The sequence below is a fragment of the Oculina patagonica genome, chromosome 6 (assembly GCF_052425735.1).
Source record: "Oculina patagonica isolate OP01 chromosome 6, crgOcupat, whole genome shotgun sequence".
Classification (NCBI taxonomy): Eukaryota; Metazoa; Cnidaria; class Anthozoa; order Scleractinia; family Oculinidae; genus Oculina; species Oculina patagonica.
This window is the reverse complement of record NC_135763.1, coordinates 24,285,656-24,311,010: the sequence shown is the minus strand read 5'-3', so window position 1 is coordinate 24,311,010 and position 25,355 is coordinate 24,285,656. Positions and strand designations below refer to the sequence as shown.

The 25,355-nt window shown below is 40.6% G+C and overlaps 1 protein-coding gene across 1 annotated transcript; it reads right to left on the bottom strand.

Annotated features, from left to right (window-relative positions):
* Positions 1–497: 497 nt before the first annotated feature.
* On the bottom strand, positions 498–25,188 carry LOC144657282 (condensin complex subunit 1-like). Its single transcript, XM_078517610.1, has 35 exons — positions 24,801–25,188; positions 24,629–24,704; positions 23,978–24,036; positions 22,962–23,053; positions 22,719–22,805; positions 22,114–22,268; positions 21,224–21,345; positions 20,940–21,063; positions 19,369–19,516; positions 18,873–18,995; positions 18,366–18,440; positions 17,903–18,037; positions 16,506–16,599; positions 16,085–16,235; positions 14,797–14,943; positions 14,198–14,271; positions 13,532–13,701; positions 12,249–12,502; positions 11,966–12,050; positions 11,732–11,806; positions 10,663–10,724; positions 10,360–10,492; positions 10,129–10,213; positions 9,827–10,021; positions 8,679–8,923; positions 8,310–8,421; positions 7,784–7,907; positions 7,166–7,217; positions 6,647–6,750; positions 5,832–6,009; positions 5,610–5,704; positions 5,426–5,506; positions 2,476–2,659; positions 2,105–2,249; positions 498–1,155 (listed from the first exon to the last, which is right to left on the bottom strand). Exons 1-35 carry the CDS (start codon positions 24,913–24,915, stop codon positions 764–766), a joined length of 4,548 nt encoding a protein of 1,515 aa, XP_078373736.1. The 5' UTR covers positions 24,916–25,188; the 3' UTR covers positions 498–763.
* Positions 25,189–25,355: the final 167 nt, after the last annotated feature.

Here is a 25,355-nt window from a genome sequence, read left to right as displayed (position 1 = left end):
GATTTAAGCGGATAGGAATTGGAACATTTAGAATAGAAAGAGCGCGTAAAAAGCGCAACAATTAAAGTATAATTAAACGTACTCTTTTATAGAACGCTTTCGTCATCATGAGGCAGGTTGATTTCATTGGTCGCGTGCAACGTGTGTCACAACAATTACAGGACAGGTTACACCAAACATAACGTCGTGTGTTACATACACTGTTTGCAGTCTCCTATTTTCCCATCTTTTCGTTAACGTGGCCGCCATGTTGGTTTCATGTAGCGAGCGCGCAACCTGGGGAGAGTGACATGTCCACCGAGGGGGGCGGGGATATGTTGCCCTTGCCATATCAGTGAAACCAAGACAGTGGTGGCTTCAAGTATGTGTACGATCTCGATTAACAAACTGTAAACAAAGGGTCTCTAAACAGTCAATGTATGAAGACATAAATGACAGTTGTCATTCCACTTTAACGACATGCTTTTATCCCACAAAGCAAAGAACACGCTTTCAGATTGACAATTCGACTTTGTCTTTATTTTGTCTTTATGCTAAGGTGTAAAATTAGTAAAACATATTATGTAAAACCCGAGTTTATTTTCCCCATATCATTATTATTACAATGTCAGCTATATCTTATAAGAAACAGCTCAAATGACAAAAAAAATACATACGCTAGGGTAAAAATAGTTTTCTGTTTTGTTTTCACACATGTCAGCAAACCCGGGTACAAACAAGTAAAGTATATAATTATTTACAAAGTCAATAAAAACCCATGTTGTCACGTGCTAATCACTCTCTTTCTGCTCGATTTTCTTGTACTTTGTGATTCAATTCTTTCTTTCTGTGACTTGTTGCCGTTTGTTTTCTTTTTATTTGCGACGTTTGGATTAACATTCTCCTCATCACCCGAGTCCATTCCAGTCAAATCTTCCTTTTCCTCTCCCAAGTCAAACAACTCAATACTGTCGTCATCATCACTGTTGTCAAACACAGGCATTTTTCGCCGCTTCTGATTGGTCGATTTTGCTTTCCCATGCTTCGGCGGTCTTGCCACGCTGCGAGGCGTTCGGAGAGGCATGGGGCTGGGTTCTTCGAGATCGCTGTCGTCGACTGTTTTCTTTTGCGGTTTCTTTGCCGCTGGCGTGCGACCCTTCTTGCCTTTTGTTTTGCCTAGAGAAGAAAAACCTTGCTTACTTATCGCTCTCTATGCTGAAGGTGCTCAAAATTTAGCATCCTTTTGATTTGTCATGGTTGCCACGGGCACGTGCTTTCAAAACTTCCCTGACTTTTTCCTGATAAAAATAAAATTTTCCTGACCAAATAAATTCAAAATGTAAGATATCTGAGTAGCGGCCTCCAGCCTCCACTTCCAAGAAAAAAAAATGCCATATCGCTGAGTTAACATTGACCTGAAATGTTTCTTCCAGCCATCAATTGTATGAAATTAGTAGTGTTATATTCTAATTTTCCCTGACTTTTCTTCACAATGTAAATTTTCCCTGACTTTTCCCTGACCTTGAAGAATTTTTTTCCCTGACCATTTTCTGACTTTTGGCAACCCTGTTTGTTTTTGTGGCAACACTCTTGCTATGAACCGTGTTTTAGAAGCCGAAGCAACAGTCACAGAACAAGTCGGCAATGGTACACCAACTGATAAACAAGACACACCGAGACAAAGCCTGTGTTAAGACTGCAGAGCAACACACAGTCAGTGTTTGTTACCGGTGGGCTAGGTACAAAGACGCTAGGAGCACCGCTACTCCCCCAGATGGGAAGATAGTCTTTTGCAGGTTAGTCCTCGTCATATCTTCAAGACTTTGCCTAATAATTTGCCGATTACGATGAAAAGACGAGTACATGGCGAAAACTCGTCACGTCTCGAAAGTGACAGTGCTTTGGATTAGATAAACTATTGTGAAGCCGAATATCTAGGGCTCAATAATTAGACTGAAATGAGCCATCTCACACATTTTTAGCATTGATAATGGTTCTAAAAGTTTCTCGTTCCAGGGGGCAATGCACTGAGAGAGCCCGCCCTTTTGATTACCCTTTGACCCTGACAATACCCTCATCAGGGCTATGAAAAGAAGCAGCTTGCAGTTGATAGCTGTTAGCTTACCTGCAGGGGTAGCGGCGACGCTCTTTTTAGTCTTGTTACCAGGCGCCGCTCCTAACGCTTTGGATGCTCGTTCATAGTCCTCCTCGTCCTCCATTCCTTTTGTGTGACAATGGTTGAGACGCTGTTCTAATTCATCCACCACAGCCTGATGAGAGAAGTGAGAAATATCAACTCTCCTTTCCGACTGCCATATATATCTTTTATAGAGAGTGTTGAGAATTTAGTCCTTCATCAAGGCAATTGTTTCTGGTAACCTTTTCATTTGTCTGATTGCAGGAAATCTTAAGGTCCGAGATAACTGTAAGATTGTACTATTATGTCCGCCGTTTAGAGGTGTGAACGAGGATCTATAGCAATGAATTAAAGCTTACCTTGACTTCTGGTTTGGCAAATTTCTTGCTCTTGCCTACAATGGTTATGAAAGATTGGTACACGTCTTCCTCAGCTAATTTGTCGTGGAAGCAAGTGAAGTTTTCCTGAAGTTTGCGGATTCCTCGCTCATTGTATGACAGCATGGACAAACAGAAGGCTAGATCTCGCCACTGCCGCTCGGTTCTACGGGAAAAGAATCAAACAATCAATCAATCAATCAATGAATCAGTCAGTCAGTCAGTCAGTCAGTCAATCAATCAATCACAAATACTTCGATTAATGAGAATTATACTAGGCCGCCGCGGCCTGGTAAATCGGATATAAAAAAAAGTGAAAAATGAGAAAAAAATGGTAGGAATTTCTAGCTTCAAACATTTTAACGTAAAAATAGGGGTCCCCTAAAACAAAACAAGGGCCTGGGTCTACCCATAAGCCCTGGTGCCAGTCCCGCGGACCCATGATCCCTCCTGGCTTTTTGACCCTGAAAAACAGGCACAACCCAAAAATACACCAGGGAAGGGTGAGGGTGGGAAATCTGTCTGTTTATCGTTCGGCCGCTTGGCGGCCTAGTATATTCTCATTATTTTACCTCCGTTCGAGAAAAAATGTAGTTTTTAACGCCATTGTATAACACATCAAATAAAGGATCTTCTGTGCGGCTGACTACTGATAAAAAAATGGGATAACAGTAAAAGTGCTGAATGCAGTAACAAAGACAATATCATCTTAGTGAGTGCGGGCTAGAAGCAACACAATAAACTTAATGTCTTCCTGTCACATTTCCCCACAATCGTTATAACGGTTGTGGGGCAGTCAAAAAACGAAGATTTCTAAAAAATAAATCGTTCAAGAAATTTGGGAGAGCTTTTGCCTTGGTCAAAACGGGCAAAAAACTTCTCTGTCGAGCTGAAAAGATTAAAAAACGAGTAGAAACACCGCAAAAAACTCCGTTAGGAGTTGAGGTCAGGATAAGTAACTCGGGAGAAAATCGTGGGAGAACTAAAGTGAGGGGCTATAGAGCTTTTTAAACAATGAATACGTGTGTACTACCGCCCGAAAAATACACCATTTCCCGGTTTTGCTCGAGGCGACCCTACTCCACGACGCGGCACGGGCGGATTTTTCTGGATACCGCGGCCGCGGCAAGTGAGGCCGCGGTGTAGTAAGTACGGCAGTTAGATGGCTCAGATCGCTTGGCAGCAAATAGTTCGTGGCGAAGCATGACGCCCTTTGCTCCACCAGGCCAAGGATAAGTCGTCTCCTCGCTTGTGTTTAACAACCCCTTCTGTTTCTTCTTCGACTTTCGTCCCCCCGAGCGCTTCGCGCCGCGTCTGGGGCCCGTGACGTACGGGGCCACCGGCGTCACCGGTCTGGGCGGTCCCCGCTGGTCTTTCGGTCCTCTCGGGTCTCCTCCGTCGGGTCGGCTGCGGCCTCCTCGGGGTGGAGACTGGGATGGCTCATTGGCCCGCTGGTGGTGCGGTGGGGCCCGCTGGTGTCTGTGCGAGTCTCTCGGTGCTCTGGGGCTAGGGTCCTGTCTCGGCTCCTGGTGGGCGCCTCTCCTTTTGTGAGCGGTCCGGCTGTTCAGGCCTCGGGGGCGCTGTGGTGTTTCTTCTCCCGGGTGCGCGCTGGGGTGGGCGCTCCCGGTTGGGGTGTGTACAGGGTCCTGCTTTTTCGTCGGGGGGTGGTTCGGGGTTGACTTGGGTGGTGACATTTGTTCTGTTCCTTCTTTGTGTCTCTGGTCATCTCGGTTCCACTCTTTCTTTCGGTGTCCTGGTGCCTTGCTCTCGGTGCCTGATAGGCTTGGTGCCTCAATGGCTCTTTGGTGCCTGTGGCATTTGGTGCCTGGGCGTGGTCCTGTGGCATGGTGCCTGATAGGCATGCCGGGCGAGTTCCTGGGCTCTGTGCCTCATGGGCTCTATTGTGCCTCTGGCATGGTGCCTATGGCGATATTGGTTCCTGATAGGCAATGTGCCTGATAGGCAATTTGGTGCCTGATAGGCTCTTGGGTGCCTAAATAGGCTCCACAGGTGCCCACGGGCGCAGCAGGTCCAAATGACTTCGTCGCCTTCGCTACTTCTCCTGCGAGTTATTAGCCATTACGATCATCAGACTGCGCGTCTCCTCGTCTGGCGGGGATCTCCTGAGAGTATCATCGTCTTCTCGTGAAGGTCTTGCGTCGTTGGCAGGACCATTCTCCGTCGCAGACGCAGACAGTTCGGCGGGAGATGGCGACCAGCAACGAGTCCTTCTATGCGACTTTGTGTTGCCTGATTCTTCGCGATGCAATTTCTGGGCGACATCGCTAACCTCTGTGCACACAGAGGAATAGCCTGAAAGGTAAAATAGCAACAAGGGCACCCGTGGGTGAGCACAAGGAAAAAAGCAGCGAAGGATCATGGGTCCGCGGGACCTGGCACCGGGCCTTATGGGTAGACCCAGGCCCTTGTCTTTTAGGGGGTACCCCTTATATTTTTAGCGTTAAAGTGGTTTGAGCACTAACTGGGAAATTCCTACCATTTGTTTCTCTATATTTCGACGGAGTCTGTGAAATATAATCAATACACTGTAACGAAAAAGACGGAAAAGAGAATAACAAATCGCGACTGATCTGTATGGGTGCAATAAAAACACTGTAACGAGAAAAAGACGGAAAAGAGAATAACAAATTCGCGTCTGATCTGTATGGGCGTTTATAATGGCTCGCCATTGTAAACGCCCATACAGATCTCCCGCTCATATTTTATCTACTACTTAATTCAGAAAATCCCGTACGACATTCTTTATCTAATCAAAGCAAAGGGGATTTCCTCTCGACCAAAAGTGACCCGCGCTCGATTGACCTGGTGGTTTGTTGCGCTATATTCGGACCTGTGGCTACACAATGCGCTTTATACAAAATATAATAAGTTTTAGAAGTCAGAAGGCCGCGATAAAAAGTCGTTAGCTTACTTGGTTGCTCTGAATCTGTGGCACAGTTTCTCCACAAGGCTCTCAGACTGACGATCTTTCTGGATGAACGATAGCAAGTACCTGTGAAGTGAAAACAAAAAAAAAAAGGGTTTAAAAAAATTTTAAGCTTGCTCTTTTGTGCTAGTCGTGGCTATGAGATAAAAGATAGATAGCATGTTTATACCTCATGATGTTTCTGAAAGGTTCTTCTTCAATACCACAGTCAGGGTCTGATAACCGACTTATCACGTCAGGAAGAATGTTGTAGATGGCGTTGCCCTAAAACAAGGAATAAATAAAATAGAGATTCAGGCTATTCCAAGTTTTAATATTACGGTTTTTTATTTGTCAGAATTGATATCGTGAACGACAAACACAAAAGTAAAGGGTTGATTTATTTTCTTACCTTCTTTGACAACTCCAAAAAGAAGAGCTTGGCCAGATCAGATATCCTGCTTTCTTTGTCTTCTAAACACGTGGCCATCTCACTGATCTGACCTTTGACCTTGACCATGTCATTCAGAATCAGATGCGTCAGCACCATCAGCGTGTTCTTACGCACGTGACTTGACTCGTCACGCAATCTGCAGGATCAGAAAACATTTTCACGCTTGGACCCTTGATTCTATATTTATGTTTTGGCAAGAATCGTGAAAAACTAACATTCCGGCTGTACAAAGCCAATACACCGAACAATGTTTTAAAAAAAGATAAACTTTGTTAAATGGCCTCGCCTACTGTGAGTTTTTTGAAGCTCATTTGGTGAACGTTGTTGATTAAACTTAGCCAAGCACAGAACAGTTTCAGAAAACCGAGTATGTTATAAGCAGTTGGACTATATGACTTGCCATTGTCATTGGTTGAGTAACATCTTTACACGACCACAGTGTTATCACTACCGTATGTCCACAAGTAAGGGGGAGAGGGGACGGGTTTGGGTCTTTTTTGGAAACGAGGTTGTTTTTGAGTTATCGCGGAGTAGCAAAAGGACCTCTTGACCTTGTCTGTTTTGGTCACTGTCACAACAGGTTCACTCTAACAAAATTGTGCAATTTAGTTTCTTGCCACAAAGTAACGACAAACGTACAACGTCTGATGTGTTCTTAACAAGGCTTAGGTGAAGTGAAAAATGGTGCCTAATTTTGACTACTGAGACACCCTCCTGAGACGGCTACCGGAAATAATTGGAACTGGAATAATCGGAATAGTTAAAAGACCCACCTGGCATACAGATGGGAGGTCCATGGCTCAATCAAGTTGGGAAATCTGAATGTCAGGTCACCAACTGCTACGATGGTATTGGCTCTGATGGTCGCTTGAGGAGCCTACAAAAATACACAATAGGGAAATACATTTAGATGGCTGCAACGGGATCGAGAAACACTTCCCTTGAGAACGAGAAACGAGCGAATTCTTTTCTACAAGAGAACTCTTATGTTATCCAATCACTGAAATAGCATGAGCAGTCCGCGAGTTATGTCAACATGACGTCATCAGGATACGTCACGTCACTTAGCAACGACCCTACTGAATACCACAGGCTTTACTAGTTTTTGGAGATGGATTTCCGAACAAGCAAAAGTAGTCATCCTTCGACTGTATTCAGAGCACCTTCCTCCTGGATGATTAAATAAAAAATGTGCCAGTCCAAACACCACATTGCTTCTGCACTTTTTGTTGTAACAAAAAAGTGCAATGTAACATTCATTTGTTAACATAAACGAATGGAGCTTAAATCACCTTTTCAAGGATTGTGAACAGAAGTTGAAGATGCTCTTCGCAAAACTCGGAACTGAAATAGAATAAAAACAACACGACTGGTTGATAAATAATAAAACTTTTGGTTTGTATCTGATCTAAAAATGTTAGCAAAAACGTATAAAACTGAATTTTCGGTAACTCTTTGCTACCTTCATCAGAGTTAAAATTGGTTCAGTACAGTATTTGCATAATAAGTTGGTTGATAAGTGTAGCAATGAAACACCATATATGCGAAAAGGTACTGCCCTATCAGTGTTTTTTCTGTGCTATAAACAGCTTAAGTGATTTGTCCTACAGCACGTTGAAAAAATACTAGTTACGCTATGCTGCAATGCTTTTGAGTGGCATACAGTGAAGGCGTAATCCGTCAAAAGAGCGACTCCACCTTAAGGCGATACATGTGTATACAATGAACAAGAAAGAGAAGTCGCGAGTTGGATATTCACAATACACCGGCGACAGGAAAGCATAGTATAACTGGCAAGTGGGAATGGGTAAAAAAACACTTGATGAAGCTGCAACGAGCACGGCTTATTACGGCGGAAAAACACAATATAGTCAAATACTTTGGGCAGAGTCCAGTCAGCAGTGTCTTACCTGACTAACATGAACTTTGCAAGAGCCAGTGATGCTGATGCACGCAGGTTTGGATCACTGTACTTCACGGGATTACTGCAGACACACACTAACAGCGGGCGCAGGGACGACAACAAAGTTCCACCTGTGAAAAATAAGAATTAGCCTGCTGCGCTTATCATTCCAAATAAGGGATACGCTTGTCACTCTGACGCGTACACTCTGAACTGCCATGTCCTATAATAAGAAGGGGAGCGAACACTTTTGTGAGGGCATTACACGGGTCTTAGCCCTCCTGAACGGAGCAAGGCAAGTACGTTTCAAAAGGTAGACTACGGGGAAGGAAATGATCGGTCTACCTATCTCAAAACTTGGCGCTGTAAAACCGTTCTACATTTTCAGCAGTTTAACAACTGGCGCTTCGTTGCAGCTTTCTATATTCTTATTGTTGATTTGAAAGATCGAACTTTACTTAGTTTGGATTTCATTCGAGTCTAAGCTGAGCTATTTTGTGGGTTGTTATTAAGCACAAACTTGCACGTCATACCGGTAACAATCTCGTGTTCACAGATCTTTCTCACGTATTCTGTCTCCACGTCATCAGCCGTGGCTCCAGTCAGTCCCAGCTCCTCCTCGATCGTCTCCGACGCGCCTGGATCCTAAAAGGATTAACAATGTAACTTATTTCAGTTGGATTAATTGGATTCTACATTAAATATTTTTGCATATGAAACCCGGACTTAGAGAAATCTTTACACAAGATACCTTACAAATGAATTAACTTTAGCATTGTTCCTGCGAGGAAACATGACGGCAATAATGCACAAACTCATCTGTGATGAATTGCACTCCACTGGAGTTTACTGGTTTACTATTCAATATATTCCTTTCTTATTCGACCGAGTTTCTTCGCTACCTTTGTAGAATTAGCAGTGGACTCGCTCCCAGCTCCCCTCGTCTTTTTAGCCTGTTTTTCTTTCTCTTTATCATTCTCCTCGATCACTTGTCGTCGTTTGATTTCTCCCAGTACCCCCACGTCCAAGTGAACCATATGACGTAACGCCACGTGACCTGACAGGCTGAGAAATCGCGCCAAAATACCAGCGTGGCACGCGGTTGGAGAATTAATGGGGCGTGTGTCTTTGTCGGTTTCCTCGGAATCTAAAAGGGAAGAAAAACAAACTAAAATACAGAAAACTAGATGTGCTGACAAAATTTCAATCTTTATCCCAATCCAGATGTTTTTAAAAAGCAGAAATCGTTATATGAGGGTTTCGTAAACAGTCAATTTTAAACTATTTGATCAACGTATATCGAGTATTAAATTTAACGAGGGCACAATGTTGCGGACACATGTTTTCCTGTTTGCCAGCGCGCGCAAAATTGGTTACGGACATAAATTTTGTGTCCGAGACAAAAAATTCCTCTGATTTTTTTCAGAAACATTTTGTGTCCGCAACAAATGTTTCCCCGTTTGGTCTCCCAAGAAAACATCGCGAGCAACAATGTATCCGCCACAATGCGTTCAATTTACTGTTCTGAATTAAGCGCACAAAACGTCAGATAACGCTTAATAAGTAATGAAAATCTGACACAACTTGCGAAGGCACACAACCTACAATAGAAAACTAAGAAAGCACAACTTGCTGAAAATGGATGCAAGCAATTTTCTATTTTGATCAGTTTGTATAGGTTATCATACCGTTTCGAGTTCAATTTGGAGTTAATTTGCACGAGTGAGTTTTTCAGAAAGCTGAAATTGCACGAGCCGCTTAGAAAATTTCCTGTTGTCTTTCAGCCAAACATAATCGGGAATATCGATGTGTAATTTGCACTGGTGTTACACTTTTTGCACTGGTGTTACAGCTGAACTACACTGCTCTTAGCCAATCAGAATAAAGTATTTTTTTCATGTATATTATTAGCCGTTTTGTTTCAACATTACTAACAACAACAAGATCCTGAGATCTGTCAATTTTACATCAGGTCGAGAACAAGAGCTTAGAAAAAACTTTAGATAAAGTTAGATTCAACATCATTTTCCATATATTCTTGGAGTTTTACCGTTTTTTGTGTCCTGAGGTCCCTCTCTTTCCTCTGTAACAACCTTGTCTTGAGTTGTTTTATCCAACAAACACGCCGCTATTTTCTTGATGATGTTCCCCGCTATCTTCTCAGGATGTTCAGCAAGGAAGTAGACCACATTCAGCGCTTGTTCCATCATGGGAGTCCACTCTGATTTATCAAGCTTACGGACACCTGAAAATGTTTTCATGCATGAATAAACACAAAACTTGTAGGGAATTGTTCAGTTTTAAAGTATTATCGTGATACCAAATGACGGCTACGAGCAACAAGGTACTGACCGGCAACAACTATTTCCGTGAGCCGTTCAAATATCGCATGATCGGAAGGAAGTCTAAATGGCTCCTCAGCACTGCACCCGGGTTTCTAAATAAAAGAAAACGGAAATCACGTTAATGAATCACATCGTGGAGAGATGTTAAAACGTTAGACGATTTCGTAAAGAAATTAATTGAAAATAGACCGCTCCTTGAGAAACAAACGACCAAGAAGAAAAAAGGTTTGTGTCTTACCTTATGTGTTTTGCCAAGTTTTAACAGAGCCACGCACGTGTCACGTGCCAAAACAAAGTCCTCTTCTGCTCTCGGCCCCAGACCCGTGGAAACCAACACGTCAATGTTACTACGCACGATGTCCATCTCCGCCCTGTAACACAGAATGAATATTGAAGGATTGGTAAGCCGTAAGTACAGTCAGCGTGAAGCTCAAAGACAAATCATGTCTTGCCCATCAACACCTCTTGGCATTGGGAAGGATTTTAATTGATAGGCATAAGTAAAAGAGGCACTTGTTCATGACTCTGAAATTAAACTCACCCTGCCAACATGCCCATAAGAACTAACGCAAGTCTGCTTTCCTCTGGAGTGGTCTGTGGAACCTGCAAAGTAAAATAATTGTTAAGGCTGTTATAGATATATAACTGGATTTATGAAAACGTGGTCAAAGAAAAGCCGGTGACCTGAGTGTTTTTGAACAAGTACATTACACTGCGATGTGGCCTAAAAACATGCCGAGAAAGGGGAAAAAATGAACTACAGCGCTGAAAGGTAGAAAAGAGAGAGGAGGAGAGAAAAAAAAGACTGACATTCACTTTAGTTTTTATATCGTCTACTTTGGAGATAGTTTCTGGCGAGAAAAAAACGCGTTTACGTCGATTTGCGCTAACAACGGTAAAAATTTCACTAACCTGGTTTTCATAAATCCAGTCATATATGTAATTAACGGAATAACTCACTAACATTTACGTTGACGTAAATATGCGCAAAAATCAAGGGTTCACCGAACGATCGCAAACTGCTTTCGAGCATATTATTATACTCTTGTAGCCACATAGCAAACCATGGAAGATCTCCCAGAGCCCGGTGATCTTTTGGTCAGCACCATGAACGCGTACTCTGGCCAAGTCCGATTTCTTGGACATGCACATAGTGCTCATTATCGGTTGCCAGCCAATCAGCCTCAAGCGGAATGAACTCTGAGTCTGCGTTCAACCGCCGGAAGTCTGTGAATCGGGTTTTTTTAAATCGGGACTGACCAAAGTCCACGTACTTGGAGCTGACCAAAAGAAAACCGGGCTCTGGGGACGTGATTGATAGCAAATAATCTTCAAGTATAGAAGCAGTTCTCTGTTTGTTCTATTTCCGAATGTTGGTGACACAAACGCAAAAAAACAAAATCGGCATTTCCATTAGTTTGTCCTTGGACGGTCTCTCATTGTTGCAGACAATTGTATTTAATACGTTTTTTTGCTGCTCTCCTTAGATGGATGCTAGTACATCGCAGGTTACCCTCTAGCATTTTGCCTAGTCGCCCAAACAGTTCGTCGCTACCCATTTATACATCTGGGTGAAGAGGCACTGTGAGAGTAAAGGGTTGTATGTTTACCTTCATAGTAAATTTTTCCCACAGTAGCTTTATGACGGCAGCGGGAATGAGTTTTCCTTTCATTAGCTCACTCATCTAAGGAAGACAAGAACAACATCCTGGTGAAACTGGCAAAGTACGTGCTTTCTTCCGTCAGAGAAATTAACCCCCCCCCCCCCCCATCCCCCAAAACATAGCTTATTCATATCTCAACACAGCAAACAATCAAACCAAAATTTATCCATGCAAACCTACCAGCTCTTCCAAAGACGTCAGATCTCCAATCGAGGCTCCTTGTGTTAGCGCGATCAGGTTTTTCACAATCAGCGCTGTTTTAGCTCTGTAAAACGAAAGTAAATGTATACTTTTAAAGAAGGGTCTAAAAATATAGACCCAACAAAACGAGAGTTTGCACCGTGTTTCACAGCCCAGGAGAAGGGGTGGCAACCGGTGAAAACTTCTAATTGGCTGAAAAGACGATCTTGATTTCGTCCGCTGTAAGAGCTTTATCTTTTGAAAAAATAAAATATACGCTTACCGCGCATTTGGCGCTACTGGGTCCAGATACAAGCCTTTGTAGGCCTCCACCACTGCATCACGGACAGCAGTATCACGTGACCAGATCAATACCAGCATCCTTCGCACACCGATAATGGCTGACTTCAGACCAAACTCAGAGGCTACCACAAAGAACTCGATTGACTCATTCACATCTGAGATGGTTTTAGAGCCAAGAAGCTGACACACTGTAGCAATGGCTTTCTCCATTTGGGTTTGAAAATGCACATAATCCTACCAATGATCAAAACAAAGAAATGTTTGTGAGGTTGGAAACATGAACCTTGATACAGCAGGGAGAAAATCAACTAGCACATAACATACATGTACACCTCCTGAGTATTTAAGTGTGTCACAAGTTAGTTTCTCGTTTTTTATACTTTGTAACTTTATTGCAACTTCTTTTCCGCTTGGCCCAGCCACTTAGCGCAATTAGCCTTAGCTATTTCTAAGTGGCTGTGCTCTGTTTTTTCACACGGCTTTTCTTCATTTTAAATTTCTGGGCACGAAATAAATAAAGATTTTTTTTGTTGTCGTTGTCCTACGTAAACGTGCTTTTCACACGTCAAGTGATCACAAGAATAAATAGCCGTTTATACAACCTCGTTCCAGGAAATCTCTTCTTCGCGCCCCTCTCTCGCACCTTCAGGAGGTGGGAAGATGAGAGACCCTGGGGACGAAGTTTTAATCCATGCTACACGAGACAATTTATAACGCGCCACTACTAGGCAACGGCATGTTACACGAGACGATGTTTTACGCAACGTTTAAAATTCCTACAACAATGTCGCAGGTTTTGAAAGCAGTTCAGAAACCTGCGACAGGTTGCAGCAGCAAAATGCTTTGCTAAGAACGTCGTTAAAAATCGTCTCGTGTGACATCACACGTTAAACTTTGCCTTTACACGAACACGACGTACAAGTTTGGGAAACCAGTAAAAACACAAAACACGATGTTCTGAAAACAGACTGATACACGACGTTTTCTTGTTTTCCGTTTTTTTTTACATCGCAAAAATTAGACGTTGCGAAAAAAACGAAGTAAATGTAGTAAAAGAAATGTTAAAACAATTTTCTTAATTAAGTGACGCCAAATAGTCTATCACTCTTCGAAAATTACGAAATGAAGTTAAAGACGGGTTACCTCAAGAGCACCCCGTTTTCATTACAACTTACTTAACAGACGTCGATGAATACCTAGAATAAGATAAATTTGCCTTCCCTTTCTCGTTTTTACCCTAGACGTCTAGGCAAACTTTCCTACCTTCAAAAACTGAACAACCATTTGCTGTTTTGTGATCTCATTAACAATTCCATTGTCGGGATGGTCAGCAGACGAGTCTCGGTTTTCATGTTCCGCAGAAACTTCAAGTAGTTCTGTAGGATCGATGTCTGTGCCTTCAACTTGAGGGGCAGCTTCTTCACTGTCAGCGGCTAAACAAAGGTATAAAAATAAAGGTTATACAGTTTTTTAGCACCTTCTTTGGAGGAGACATCCAATCAGAAGGCTGGAACACAACAGCATATTACGATACCCATGGGTTGTACGCAGTGGTGTTTTCCCGCCATAATGCGCCATGGGCGCTTACGGCTTCACTGCAATTTAGCGCCAAAAACACGGCACGAGTTTCTGAGATATGAATGACGTATTTTCAGGAGTATTCCAGGATGCAAAAACTGGGACTATTTGTAAGACTTTTAACTTCAATGAAAAGAAAGATAGTTTGTTTTTAAGGTAAGCAGGCCCATTGTATTCCAGGATTTTCTAAAGTAGATAGCTGCATGGAGAAACAAAGTCCAGGTTTTTCCAGGGTCCGTGGAACAGAAATAAGTCTAGGTATTTTTCCAGAATTTTGTGAATGTTCTACCAATAACTACTTCCTACCTTGAAAATAAGGAAACCCCCTATGCCACTCTTAAAGATGCTTACCAAGAAATATTGCCTTCATGATTGACAGCTGCTCTTCAACATTCTTGGCCTGAGTTTCATTTTCATGTTCATTGCTGAAGAAAAAAAATCACAAGTTGTTTTTACTGATCCTTTATAAACCCTTATTACACAAGAAAGCAGGGCATTTTGCTTTTCTTAAAAAAATTCTGAAATTTGCGGGTCCCTTAATTCCTCTACTTCAATAATGACTGAAATAAATTTAAAAAGCGCGGACAAATAGGCTTTTATGAGGTAGAAAAACACCATATTAAACCAAACAGGAACAATTTTTTAAATTGGTGAAGAATGAAGATTGACACTGATTGCAAAAGACGAACTTAGCTGCCAAGCATAGGACTGGGAATAGGATTTTTAATGGCCACTGCCTCAATTGCATTATTACTGCAAATTAGTTACGCTTTTGTCACTTCCAAATTAAAAGCAAACATTTATCCTGGATAAATCTTTTTGAAGCTGCCTTCAAGTAATAACTGGAAAGGATGGATAATTTTACTCTACCAAGACTTGTAGTGTAACAACTTTTTATACAAAAAGATGGGCACTTGTTTGAGTTCAAGGGAACATTGTAGTTCTTTCACCTTTCTTCCTCCTCGTTCTGTTCCTCGTCTTTTTCTTGAGTAACAAACATGCTGTACTCTGGCCATGTTACCATGGCGGCCTTGAGCACTGCAAGAGCTTTTTTGTGATGACCCTGCTTTAGAAGATCTCTGATCTGCTTTAGCGCACTGCAGTGAAACGCAAAACAAATTCTGAGTGTTAAAATTATTAGGTTTGCCATCAACTGGTGCGGCGAAAAAACATTTTGATAAGGGAGCGGTCATTAATTATTGGGGCAGGGAGGGGCGGCAATTTTGAGGGGAGGGCTAAGATTTTTTTGGGCTCCCATTTGGGGAGGGCCAAATGTTTTTGGACCCACGATAAGGGGAGGGCTGATTTAACAATTAAACTTTTTAAATATTTAAGGCTACTTCAATCCACCATCCATCTCCTCCTTGGTAATGTCCCTTAACCAGCAAACAGCGCGTGTGTTTATCAAGCTGAATCTTTTACCGTATTTATTCGATTAAGCGCCCTGGGCGCTTATTAAGTTTTTGGACCTTGAGGGTGGGCGCTTATTCGAGGTGGGCGCTTATTCGAGGCTGGGCGCTTATTAAATTTTTACCATTTTCAGCAAGTAGTAAGTTTATTTTGTAACGAAACAATAAATAATAACAAAACGTGAAGATGTACCAAAGCAGAATTTTAACTGTTCATTGAAAGTTTCTGTAAAATACCAAGAAAAAATGGGTCTTCGAGGAAGTCTCTTAGTAGTACTTAGTCAATTTTAACTCCTCTTCTGCACTTCACTTTTTTGTGGGGTGGGGGTGGGCGCTTATTCGAGGCTGGGCGCTTATTAACTTTTCCTACCTTCAGGGTGGGCGCTTATTAGAGGTGGGCGCTTATTCGAGGTTGGGCGCTTAATCGAATAAATACGGTATATCTTGGATGTCTTGTATGTCTACCAAATCTTTAATATTCATCCCAAAACAATGTTGGAAATGTTTCATCTCAATTTGCCTTGAAAGAATAGGCTTCTTTCGATATATTAAAATTCAGCTTCGTAGTGAGGCCTAGAGGACACAAAGAAAAGAAATGAATAAACATGCTTGAAAAAAAATCATTTGTTTGTGTCCTCTAGGCCTCACTTCCAAGCTGAATTTCAATATATCGAAAGGAGCCTATTGTCTTCGATTTCTCAATAGTGGCTTACAGTTAAAAGATTTTTCTTCCATACACTACAAAAACGTTTGATACATGTTGGGTGTAGCACATAGGCCCTAACAACACTAAAGCAATGTCCATTTTTAATGAAAGTTATGTCCTAACCATTCAAGAGCTGTATCCAGGTCTCCTTGAAATTCCACAGGTCCATCTTCATCATCAATAATTTCATCCTGATCAAGATGTTCCTCAATAGTAGCTTGTACTTCAGGTTTAATGGCTTCCCAGATTTCCTGGGCATTCTCTCTTTCAGGCGCTACAGGAAGTGTAAACATGTTCGAATAAAACAGTTCAACTCCAAGAGTCAATTAATATGTACTTTATGTAACACTCAAAGCTGTGGATGAAGTCAAAATCGCAAAATTTAATACACTTTTACTTTAATTTTTCTTGCAATCGCGAAAATTAATACTTGCAAAATTCGCTTCCCAGATTTTTGCGAAATTAAGTATGTGCAAAAATTAGTAAGAATAAAATACTTCCATGCACTCCAGTTTATTATCTAGTATGGTTCTAACTTGCATACCTTGTCCGTCTTGCCTTTCACTCAAATGTGGAGCCATCTCTTTAAGTTTTTCTGTTTCTTTAGCGAGATTTTGCAGCAAATGATCCAGTGGCAGCTGTAGACATGAAAATTGCCAAATGATGAAATTGAATTTTCCTGCCCATTTTTTAAAAGAAACTATACATGTAACTTACTAAATCATAAATAAATCAACTTTGTTTTACGAGGGTTGCACGTAACAGTCTTCGACTGACAAACCTGTGGCCCTTGGATTCCCGATCGAATTGGAATTTAGAAGTGTTGGTTTTTGTGGAGGGAGGAAAACCGGAGAACCCGGAGAAAAACCCTCGGAGCAAGGACGAGAACCAACAACAAACTCAACCCACATATGGTACCTGGCCGGAATCGAACCCGGACCACATTGGTGGGAGGCGAGCGCTCTCACCACTGCGCCATCCCTGCTCCCCAAAAAAGTATATTTCTATTTTTAGGAGCCTCCCATATACTTGTACAATGGCATCTTGACCTTTCAGTAAACTACAGTCGAAGCTCTCTTAACAGACACTGTCGTAAGCGGACAGCTCTTTTTACGGCCACCTTGTTTGAAACCCCATTTAAACTCCCATACAAACTCTGCATTGTTACATTCTCGTAAGCAGACATTCCCGTAAGTGGCCGCGGACACTTTCAGAGATTACAACTTAGACGTTTTCTTTTTCTTTAAGCTCCTGTTAGCGGTCACCCCAAAGAAAATCCTATTAGCAACCTCTGTATCTTGTTTTTTGTTTTTCAATGAACTTCACATCGCCGTTCATCACAAAGATTTTACAGTAATTACAGTACCATATTTCCCGTGTTTGTTTTGTCGTCATCCACATCCGTCCGGTTATTGTTAGCTGGGTAAGCTCCCATAAGCGGCCATCTATCCCCTTCACCCCTAGTGGCCGCTTACGAGAACCATTCTCCTAAGCGGCCAGTTCCAGTTACGAACACTTTTTTTGCGTCCCGAGGGTGTCCGCTTACGAGAGGTTCGACTGATTTTAGGCAAGTCAGAGAAACTGTAAACCAGTGTTTGTACCCTTTTTCACAAACAATTTTCCAGGACTTTTCCAGGACTCAGATTGATTTTTCCAGGACTCCAAAATTTACATTAACCCTTTCACTACCAAGTTCTCAATATTATTTCTCCTCACTTTCTGTACATGTCTTATAATGTTAGTTCTGAGAGTGAAGTTGTTACTTGAGGCCAACAGATTTCCAGCCAAGACTGACAGGCAGGACTTTCCAATCCTGGAAAGTGCCACAATAGAATTCTAGGACTTTCCAGGTTTTTCACGACCCGTACAAACCCTGGTAAATACAAAGGAAAAGTCTGTCAAGTGCTACCTAGAGGAACTAACATTTTACCATGAACTCACATGAGCTTCAAATGGATTACAAATGAGGCACATCTTCAGAAGTTGAATGGCATTTTTGCGCACAATGCTGGATTTATCTTGAAGGCGACCAATTGCCAGCTCTAGCAGATGGCCTTGTCGTGGAATAGGAATTGCCTGAAAAACAAGATCATTATAATTAGGAAGAAAATGCAAATACATGTATTCACAAGTAACACATGTGAATTACATGTAAAGTACATGTAAAGTCTGCTTCAAAGTATTTACATTTGCTGCCATTCTTTAGTCTTTGTGCAATACTTTGATTGTGAAACCTTAGCCTCAAGATCACTGGGGTTGTATTTGGCCTTTGGATTTGATACTGGTCTATTAAAATTAACCCAGCTTGACTCATAGGAACTCTTTCAAAAAAATCTAGCCAACATGTATTTATACTCCAATAATTTAGAGGCAATTTTGAGCCCTGAAATACATTGCACCTTACCTTTTCTTTGCAAAGCTCCAGCCAAATGTGTAGAGCTTTGCTTCTTACATAGGCATTAACATCATGAATATGTTCCTAATGGAAAAAAAAGTACCACAATAATTTTGATAAGTGTTACCTGCAAATTAATCGGCTAAGATCATAGACCTGCATTGTGTGAAAAAAGGGTACAGCTATGCACACAATGCATGCCTATGATACTACTATGATAGGCCTGCAATGTGTGCAAATGGCTACAGCTACATAGCTCTCTGCACGCATTGCATGCTCATGATGATGGCCAATATTACTACTGACATTAGCAGATAGGTTGATAATTGGTTAAATCCATTCAAAATAATACCATAAGTAATGCTACCACTTAACACTGTTGCTCATGATTAATTACATGTAAGTGAATTCATCATGACTGAGTGACAATTACATATTCTCATAAAAATTTCAATAAATTATGATATCAAAATTTGTGTGCATTTATGTCAACTCATTGCAGCTTATGACACTCACCTCCATTTTGTCCAGCAGTTGATCTCGCAGTTTCTTAGCAGCATCGTCCAGATCTTCTTTACAGAGAACTTTGACAACAATCTCACCCATCAGACCAAGAATACCATTCCTCATTGAATAGGACTGCACAGAATTAAGACAAGACACTGAGACTGCACATGAACATTCGACAGCATTGAAGCATTTTTCATTCCATTTTTTTAAAATTTTTTTGCAAGTGTTACAGAAAAAGAGGTTACTAAAATTACACATGTAACAAGACACCCAGACAAAGTACCACCCTCCCCCATCCACTGTTGTATGACTATAGCAAAGGACTTCTAGAAACAAAGTACAACATTGATATGGGGGAGGGGTGAAAATTAATCAATAATTTTATTATGGTTCTAACTTGTAAGTTTAGTTTTAGTCTGTCCATGGAACCCAACATATACTCTGCTTTTTAGCGAAACTGATAAATAATAGCAAACAGTTAAGTACATTACATGTGTTATACCTCTCCATTCAAGTGGCATAGCAGTACACTGATGTTAGGAATGATTTGAGTTGGAACTCGTCCAGCAAGCTCTACTAAGAAGTCAGCATATGCACGTGTTCCGCTGGTGTCTCTTGTGAGATCTCTGGGATCCATCCGGCCAATCTCCCTGTGAATAATAAAGCCATGAATTCTGTATCATAGGCCTAAGGGGCTGTTACGTACAGACCACATAATGTAACTCTACTTCAAATTCCCTTACATTATTGACTCCTAGCTACAATTAGGGCCTGTTCCCAGTCTAACCAGTCCGAGTCGATGAAATTAATAATCGATGATAATCAATAGCAATCAATGCCAATTAATCAAATTTTTTTTTATTTTTTTTTTATATTTTATTAATTTTTTCCAGTTTTACAGATTTTTAAAAGTAATTAAATAAAGTAACAAAAAAAAATATATAAGTTAAAAGGTAGATAAATAAGTAAATAAATAAAGAAAAAAAGAAAAAAAAGGGGGGTGGCTGCAGAAGCAAATTAAAACTGATAATTTCAACTTAGTGTTTCTAAAAGTATTTCCCATTTCTCAAGGTGCAGATTTAATTTGTTCTTTTCTTTGGCAAGGTATTCCTCTATTTTGAAAATCTTTTTGAGGTGTGTTAATCAAATTGATATTGGAAATCCATGACCAACCAATGAAGGAATATGTAGTGGTTTTTAACATGATCAATTCTTGCCCAAATGTCATCATTGCCAATAGGAATCAATGAAAACTGATAGCTATTGATGTAGTTAAGGATTTTTTTTTTATTTGTAACTATCAATTGGTCATCCACTGGCCAATACCAGTTTAGTTTCAATGATCAATTTTGTATTGTTTGGTTAGGCCTACGTGTAGCTTCTTGTGTTTTGTGGTCTGGGTACCAATTTACATGTACAAGGTGTAACTTGGTAACTGACACAAACAAGTCATATTAAATTCGCCATATCCAGGGCTGCAAATAACAGTCTGTCATCGGACATTGGCCGACCAAAATTTGCTCATGTCCGACAAAATCCCAAGTGTGGTTGGACATAATGTCCAAACAATTTTTTGATCGTAAATCATTTTATGGCAACAATGAATAAAAATCTGTCCAACTACAATTTTGTTTTTTCCCAAGACGGTGTCTTATCAGGGCTGTGCTCTAAGGGTGCCCGAGTGCCTCAGGCGACTAACTTTTGTCTTTGGGCGACCAGATAATCTTATTTCTTTCATACAAGCTTTATGCTGGGCACCCTGGATCTCATAGTTTGGAACCTTTGGGCTCCTTGTAAGTTTTCTTAGAGCACAGCCTTGCTTATTAGGACATATGTCCTTTCAAGTGAAAAAAATTATTTGCAGCCCTGATATGTCACATGTACTTTTTCAATGTCTGAAAAACAGCTCACAAGATTCTACACATTTTCCAGGTCAACTTTCCAAACCCTTTATTGACAATGGAGTACAAGGAGGTATTGTACATTTTTGTAGTACATTACACTGCACACACAACACACCTACAATGTACTGGTATACATAACGTACCTATTGTACAGTAGCAATAACCTTACCTTATCACCTCAGAAACAATGCTTTTGACAGAGAACTCATTGACAAATGTCTCAACAGCCTGTGCCAGTGGTTGAACAAGATGCTCAAAGTGTTGCAGAAGCTGAACAATCTTCAGACTTACACCTAAAAGACAACAATGGGTTTTGTTAACATTTTGAGCACAAGGGACAAAAAGTAATGAAATGCTGGATATGAAGTCTTATCAAATTCTGCCAATGTCAGGGACAAGAGTTTTGTACACTAATTTGCATAAAATTTAATAACCAATAAAAAGTGTTCTCACCTAAACCATAGTTATATTTCTTTACCATCACTCCCAGAAGATTGAAAATCAAGTCTTTTGTTGTTCCGTTCTTTACAGTGGCTGGATTTTCAAGGAACTTGTAACAGCAGCCAGTGATCAAACTGAAACAAAGGATGTGTGCAACTACTGTAAGTGTAAATCCGTCTGTCTAAACTATGATTATCAACCCTCCAAGTTTATTTTTTTCTTTAGTGGCCATCTGGCCACCAACTACTCAAGTTTTGGTCGCCAGAGAAAAATTTTAGTCACCAACTTAAGCTGATGCTTTCAATCATTCCTCTCAATTTTAGTCGCCAGGCTGGCGACCTTGTTTCAAATTTAGTTGCCAGCCCCAAAATTTTAGTCGCCATGGCGACTAAAATGGTCTTAACTTGGAGGGTTGCTTATCAGTGGAGTATGCAACAAGGTAGCTTTTGCGCCCAAGTTTTACCGTTCAAACTCTGCTGTTGTCAGGGGTAACAGAGCTAGTTTACATTGGAAACATCTCATGCTATTGACGTCAGCAGTTCCTTTTGTGTCAAAGTTGAATTACCGAAAAGTGTGAAAGACTGCTGAAGTCAATAAGGGTTATTTTATCTTATCTTATCTTATCCATCTAAGAGAGGTGTCTGTCTTATAGGGAGTTTAGTTACAGTAAAATGACTGAAAAACGGCAGGGATGGGACCAACACCAGGTGTTGGTCTCATAGTGTTGTTCATTAATTAAGAGAGAGAGAGTTGACTGTACATGCAACTAGCTGAACATTACTCCTTGCTTAGCTAAGAAGCATGCATGAAAGAAAAAAGAAAATTTTGTTTGAAACAAAGTTGCCAATAGTATACTGGTTTGTACATGCCACTTTAATTTATGGTTTATTTTTCAAGCTTACTTGACAAATTCCTCCTCCACAATAGGTGGATCCCACAGTCTGTTCACATCCAGCTGCAAGAGTTGTCCCAAGGTTTGTATCAGTGCGTCACGCTGCTCATCCCACTCCCATGAATTTGAAGTCTTTTTCTTTGAATTAGCTGACTTGCCTTTTCTCTAGAGATGAAAAAAAATCATGGACTTGTTATATTTTAATTCACCGACTTACTTACAATTCCTAGGATAGAGGATTTACTAGTTATGTTTGGGAACTTTGTGAATCAATCAATCAATCTGTCAGTCAGTCAGTTAGTCAGTCAGTCAGCCATCTCGCCAGCCTGCCAACCCGCCAGTCCACCAGCCTGCCAGTCAGTCAACCAACTGAATTTCTTCACGGACTCAAGTACAGTTGGGCAAGAACAACTTGTACGTAAATCAAGTTTCCACTGATCGCAAATAGCTGCTTGTTCTACAACAGAGGACACCCTACACAGACTGTACAATGAGCTAATTGTAATCCTAGAAACAGTGATAAATTCCTGCCTTGCAGAAAAGTAATGACTTGTAACAGTTTTCATTCCTTTGAATCCTTAAAATAAAATACTGTATGATTACAGTGTATGGTACCTTTCCAGACACGATGACTTCAGTTGTAGGCTTGGTAGCCTCTACTTCAAATGCATCCGCAAGTTGGGTCAAGAGGTAACACAACATCTACAAAAAAAATTGAGTGATCAGGACAGAAAAATAACTAATTAACAACATCTGAATAATAAATTATTATACAGTTAAGTTGAGACAGGAAAATAAAATGATATTTGTTGAAGTGCCTACTTACATAAATTATACATCAATAACTAAATTCAATACCTTGAGAGTATTAAGATGTGTCCGTCTAACTTGAAAATCAATGTCGCCATCTTCCAGTATTACAGGAAGAGCATTTGTGAACTGGCAAAGGACTAAATACAAGGCAAACAATAACAATCATCAAATGACATGTTAACATCATTTATCTTTTTTTCCATGTTTTTGTTTTCCTACACATACAATGATCAGTTCCTTTTATGTACAGTGGAACCTTGATTTAACAAACCTCTATATAACCAAGACCTCAGTATAACGAACGATTTTCTTCAGCCCGGCCAAAGTTACAGTAAAATGTATGGAGCAGTACCTCGATATAACGAAATCCTCGTTTTAACGAACACAATCCGGGAGCCCAAATGTAAAATGTACCTCGATATAACCAATTTTAGTTAACACGGGACAAAACATGAATGTAAAACAGACCAACAAGGATGAAAATGGTTTAATCCTAACAGGAAAACAACTTCAAAGACATATGCCCATACCAACGTGGAAATTAAACATTAAGCACAAACATAATTTTTTGACAGTCGTTCAGTTAAGATCATTAAATACTGGGTAGTGCAACGTCACAGCGTTAAAAACAATTATTAACTATACCTCGATATAACAAACATTTTGGTTGTTTTTCCACAAATTCGTTATATCGAGGTTTTCGATATAACGAAACCCTCGATATAACGAAAAAATTTCCCCAGTCCCTTGGCTGTTTGTTAAATCGAGGTTTCACTGTACATTGGTCTGTGTGTTTTCAGATCATTGATCCTGATTCGGATCATACCAAAGGAATGTACCCTCAATGTTCCAAAAAATCGAGGGTTGGGCTGGCCACCCAACCTGGCAAATAACCGGTATAGGAAATGTCTGATTGGTAAGGCCTATATCTATTGATCCTGGGGCAATTGCCCTAAAACTCAGTATTTGGAGTCCTGGATTGGAGTGGCTGAACAGCTTCCTGTATTTTGTAAAGGTTTGGATTTGGCTAATCAAGTCACTTGTTTTTCCAGTTTATGTACCTTGGAGCAAATTATCCCAGGTGGCTTCTCTTAGAGAACTGTCCACTTCATTAAAATGTCTGCAAACCAAAACAGGGATAATCAATTACATTTTTACCAGCAGAGAAACAGCATACAGCATAAACTTTCTCAGACAGGCCAAACAATGGACTGGTTATTGTAGAGGGGAATGTATAGAACAATCCCCTCAATGACTAAGCTAACATTTTTCACCCAATGATAACGTGGAATTTTTTGGTGGGGTTTGAAAGCTACATGTACATCTATAACACTCTGGCGGTCTAGACATGACTACAAATTCAGTAGAATTATTGTTGCATAAATGTTCATTTTAAAAGGCAAAGTGGCCTATTGGCTTGTGTCAAACTCAAGTCTTGAGCAGAGTCTCCCTGAGGCGACCTGGCCAGTATGCCGAGGGATAACCCGAAGTCAGCTTTGCTTCCATTTGTTTATTTCAAGTTACACGACAGAAGGCTTGGGGCCCATCTTTTATATATCGAATATAAGCTATTTATTGATGAGATTCCTAAGGGGTTAGCACTGAATGGTGTGGTTATTAAATGTTTTAACCCAATATAGCACATGGGTAATTCAGCACATGATACACAAGAAAATGTTTGAGAAAAGATCTAAAATAACTACTGATCTGACCTTAAAAGACTGAAAAAACAGTCAAAGTTTTCGACAACAACAGTCGGTACACCAGATCGAAGGTCGGACAAGCAATCTGCAAGTGTAGTAAAGATTGATATTAATACAGAAAGCGAAGAGCAAATATCAAATCTATCTTCAAAGTAGAACAAAGCTGCCATTTTTAGCTCACCTCGAAGCTTGTTTGGAAGAACTCGCACCGAAAGTACTTCGTCGACAACGTACGATCCTGCTTCGCCGCTCAGTAAATCGTCCTTGGACAACGGAATTACAAAGTCCACATCCATGGTTAAAATTTGTGTCTGTAAAAATGTATCTTAAGGTTATATGAAATCGAAAAACAATAATTATGAGAATAAACTTTCATTCCAAACACTCGTTAATTATAAAATGGCCGCCTTTTTTCGAACGGAAAAACGAGCCAATAAAAAGCATGGGTACCAGTCTCCGCTCTCTCGGTGCTCTCGCGGCCATTCCTTTGTTTTCTTTCTTTCGATTCCTTAACAGTATCTCATTTTCATTACAATAAATACCTGTAGTCAGGAGTCCATCAACTGCTGTGGTTGAATCCCGATAACTCCCCTCCATAACTCTCACCTTTTCCTTTTCCCTCTTCTTTTTTTTTTTTTTTTTTTTTTTTTTTTTTTTCTTTCCCCCCCCTTTTTTTCCTTTTTTTTTTTTTTCTTTTCCTGTGGGGTTCGAGTTTTTGGGATTCAACTGTAGTACC

Coding starts and splice junctions, on each gene's coding strand:
- LOC144657282 (XM_078517610.1), bottom strand. CDS start 24,915: ATGGATGTGGACTTTGTAATTCCGTTGTCCAAGGACGATTTACTGAGC. Junction 14,272..14,796: donor CAGAACGAGGAGGAAGAAAG/GTGAAAGAACTA, acceptor TTTTTTCTTCAG/CAATGAACATGAAAATGAAA. Junction 2,660..5,425: donor CACAGATTCAGAGCAACCAA/GTAAGCTAACGA, acceptor CTTTTCCCGTAG/AACCGAGCGGCAGTGGCGAG.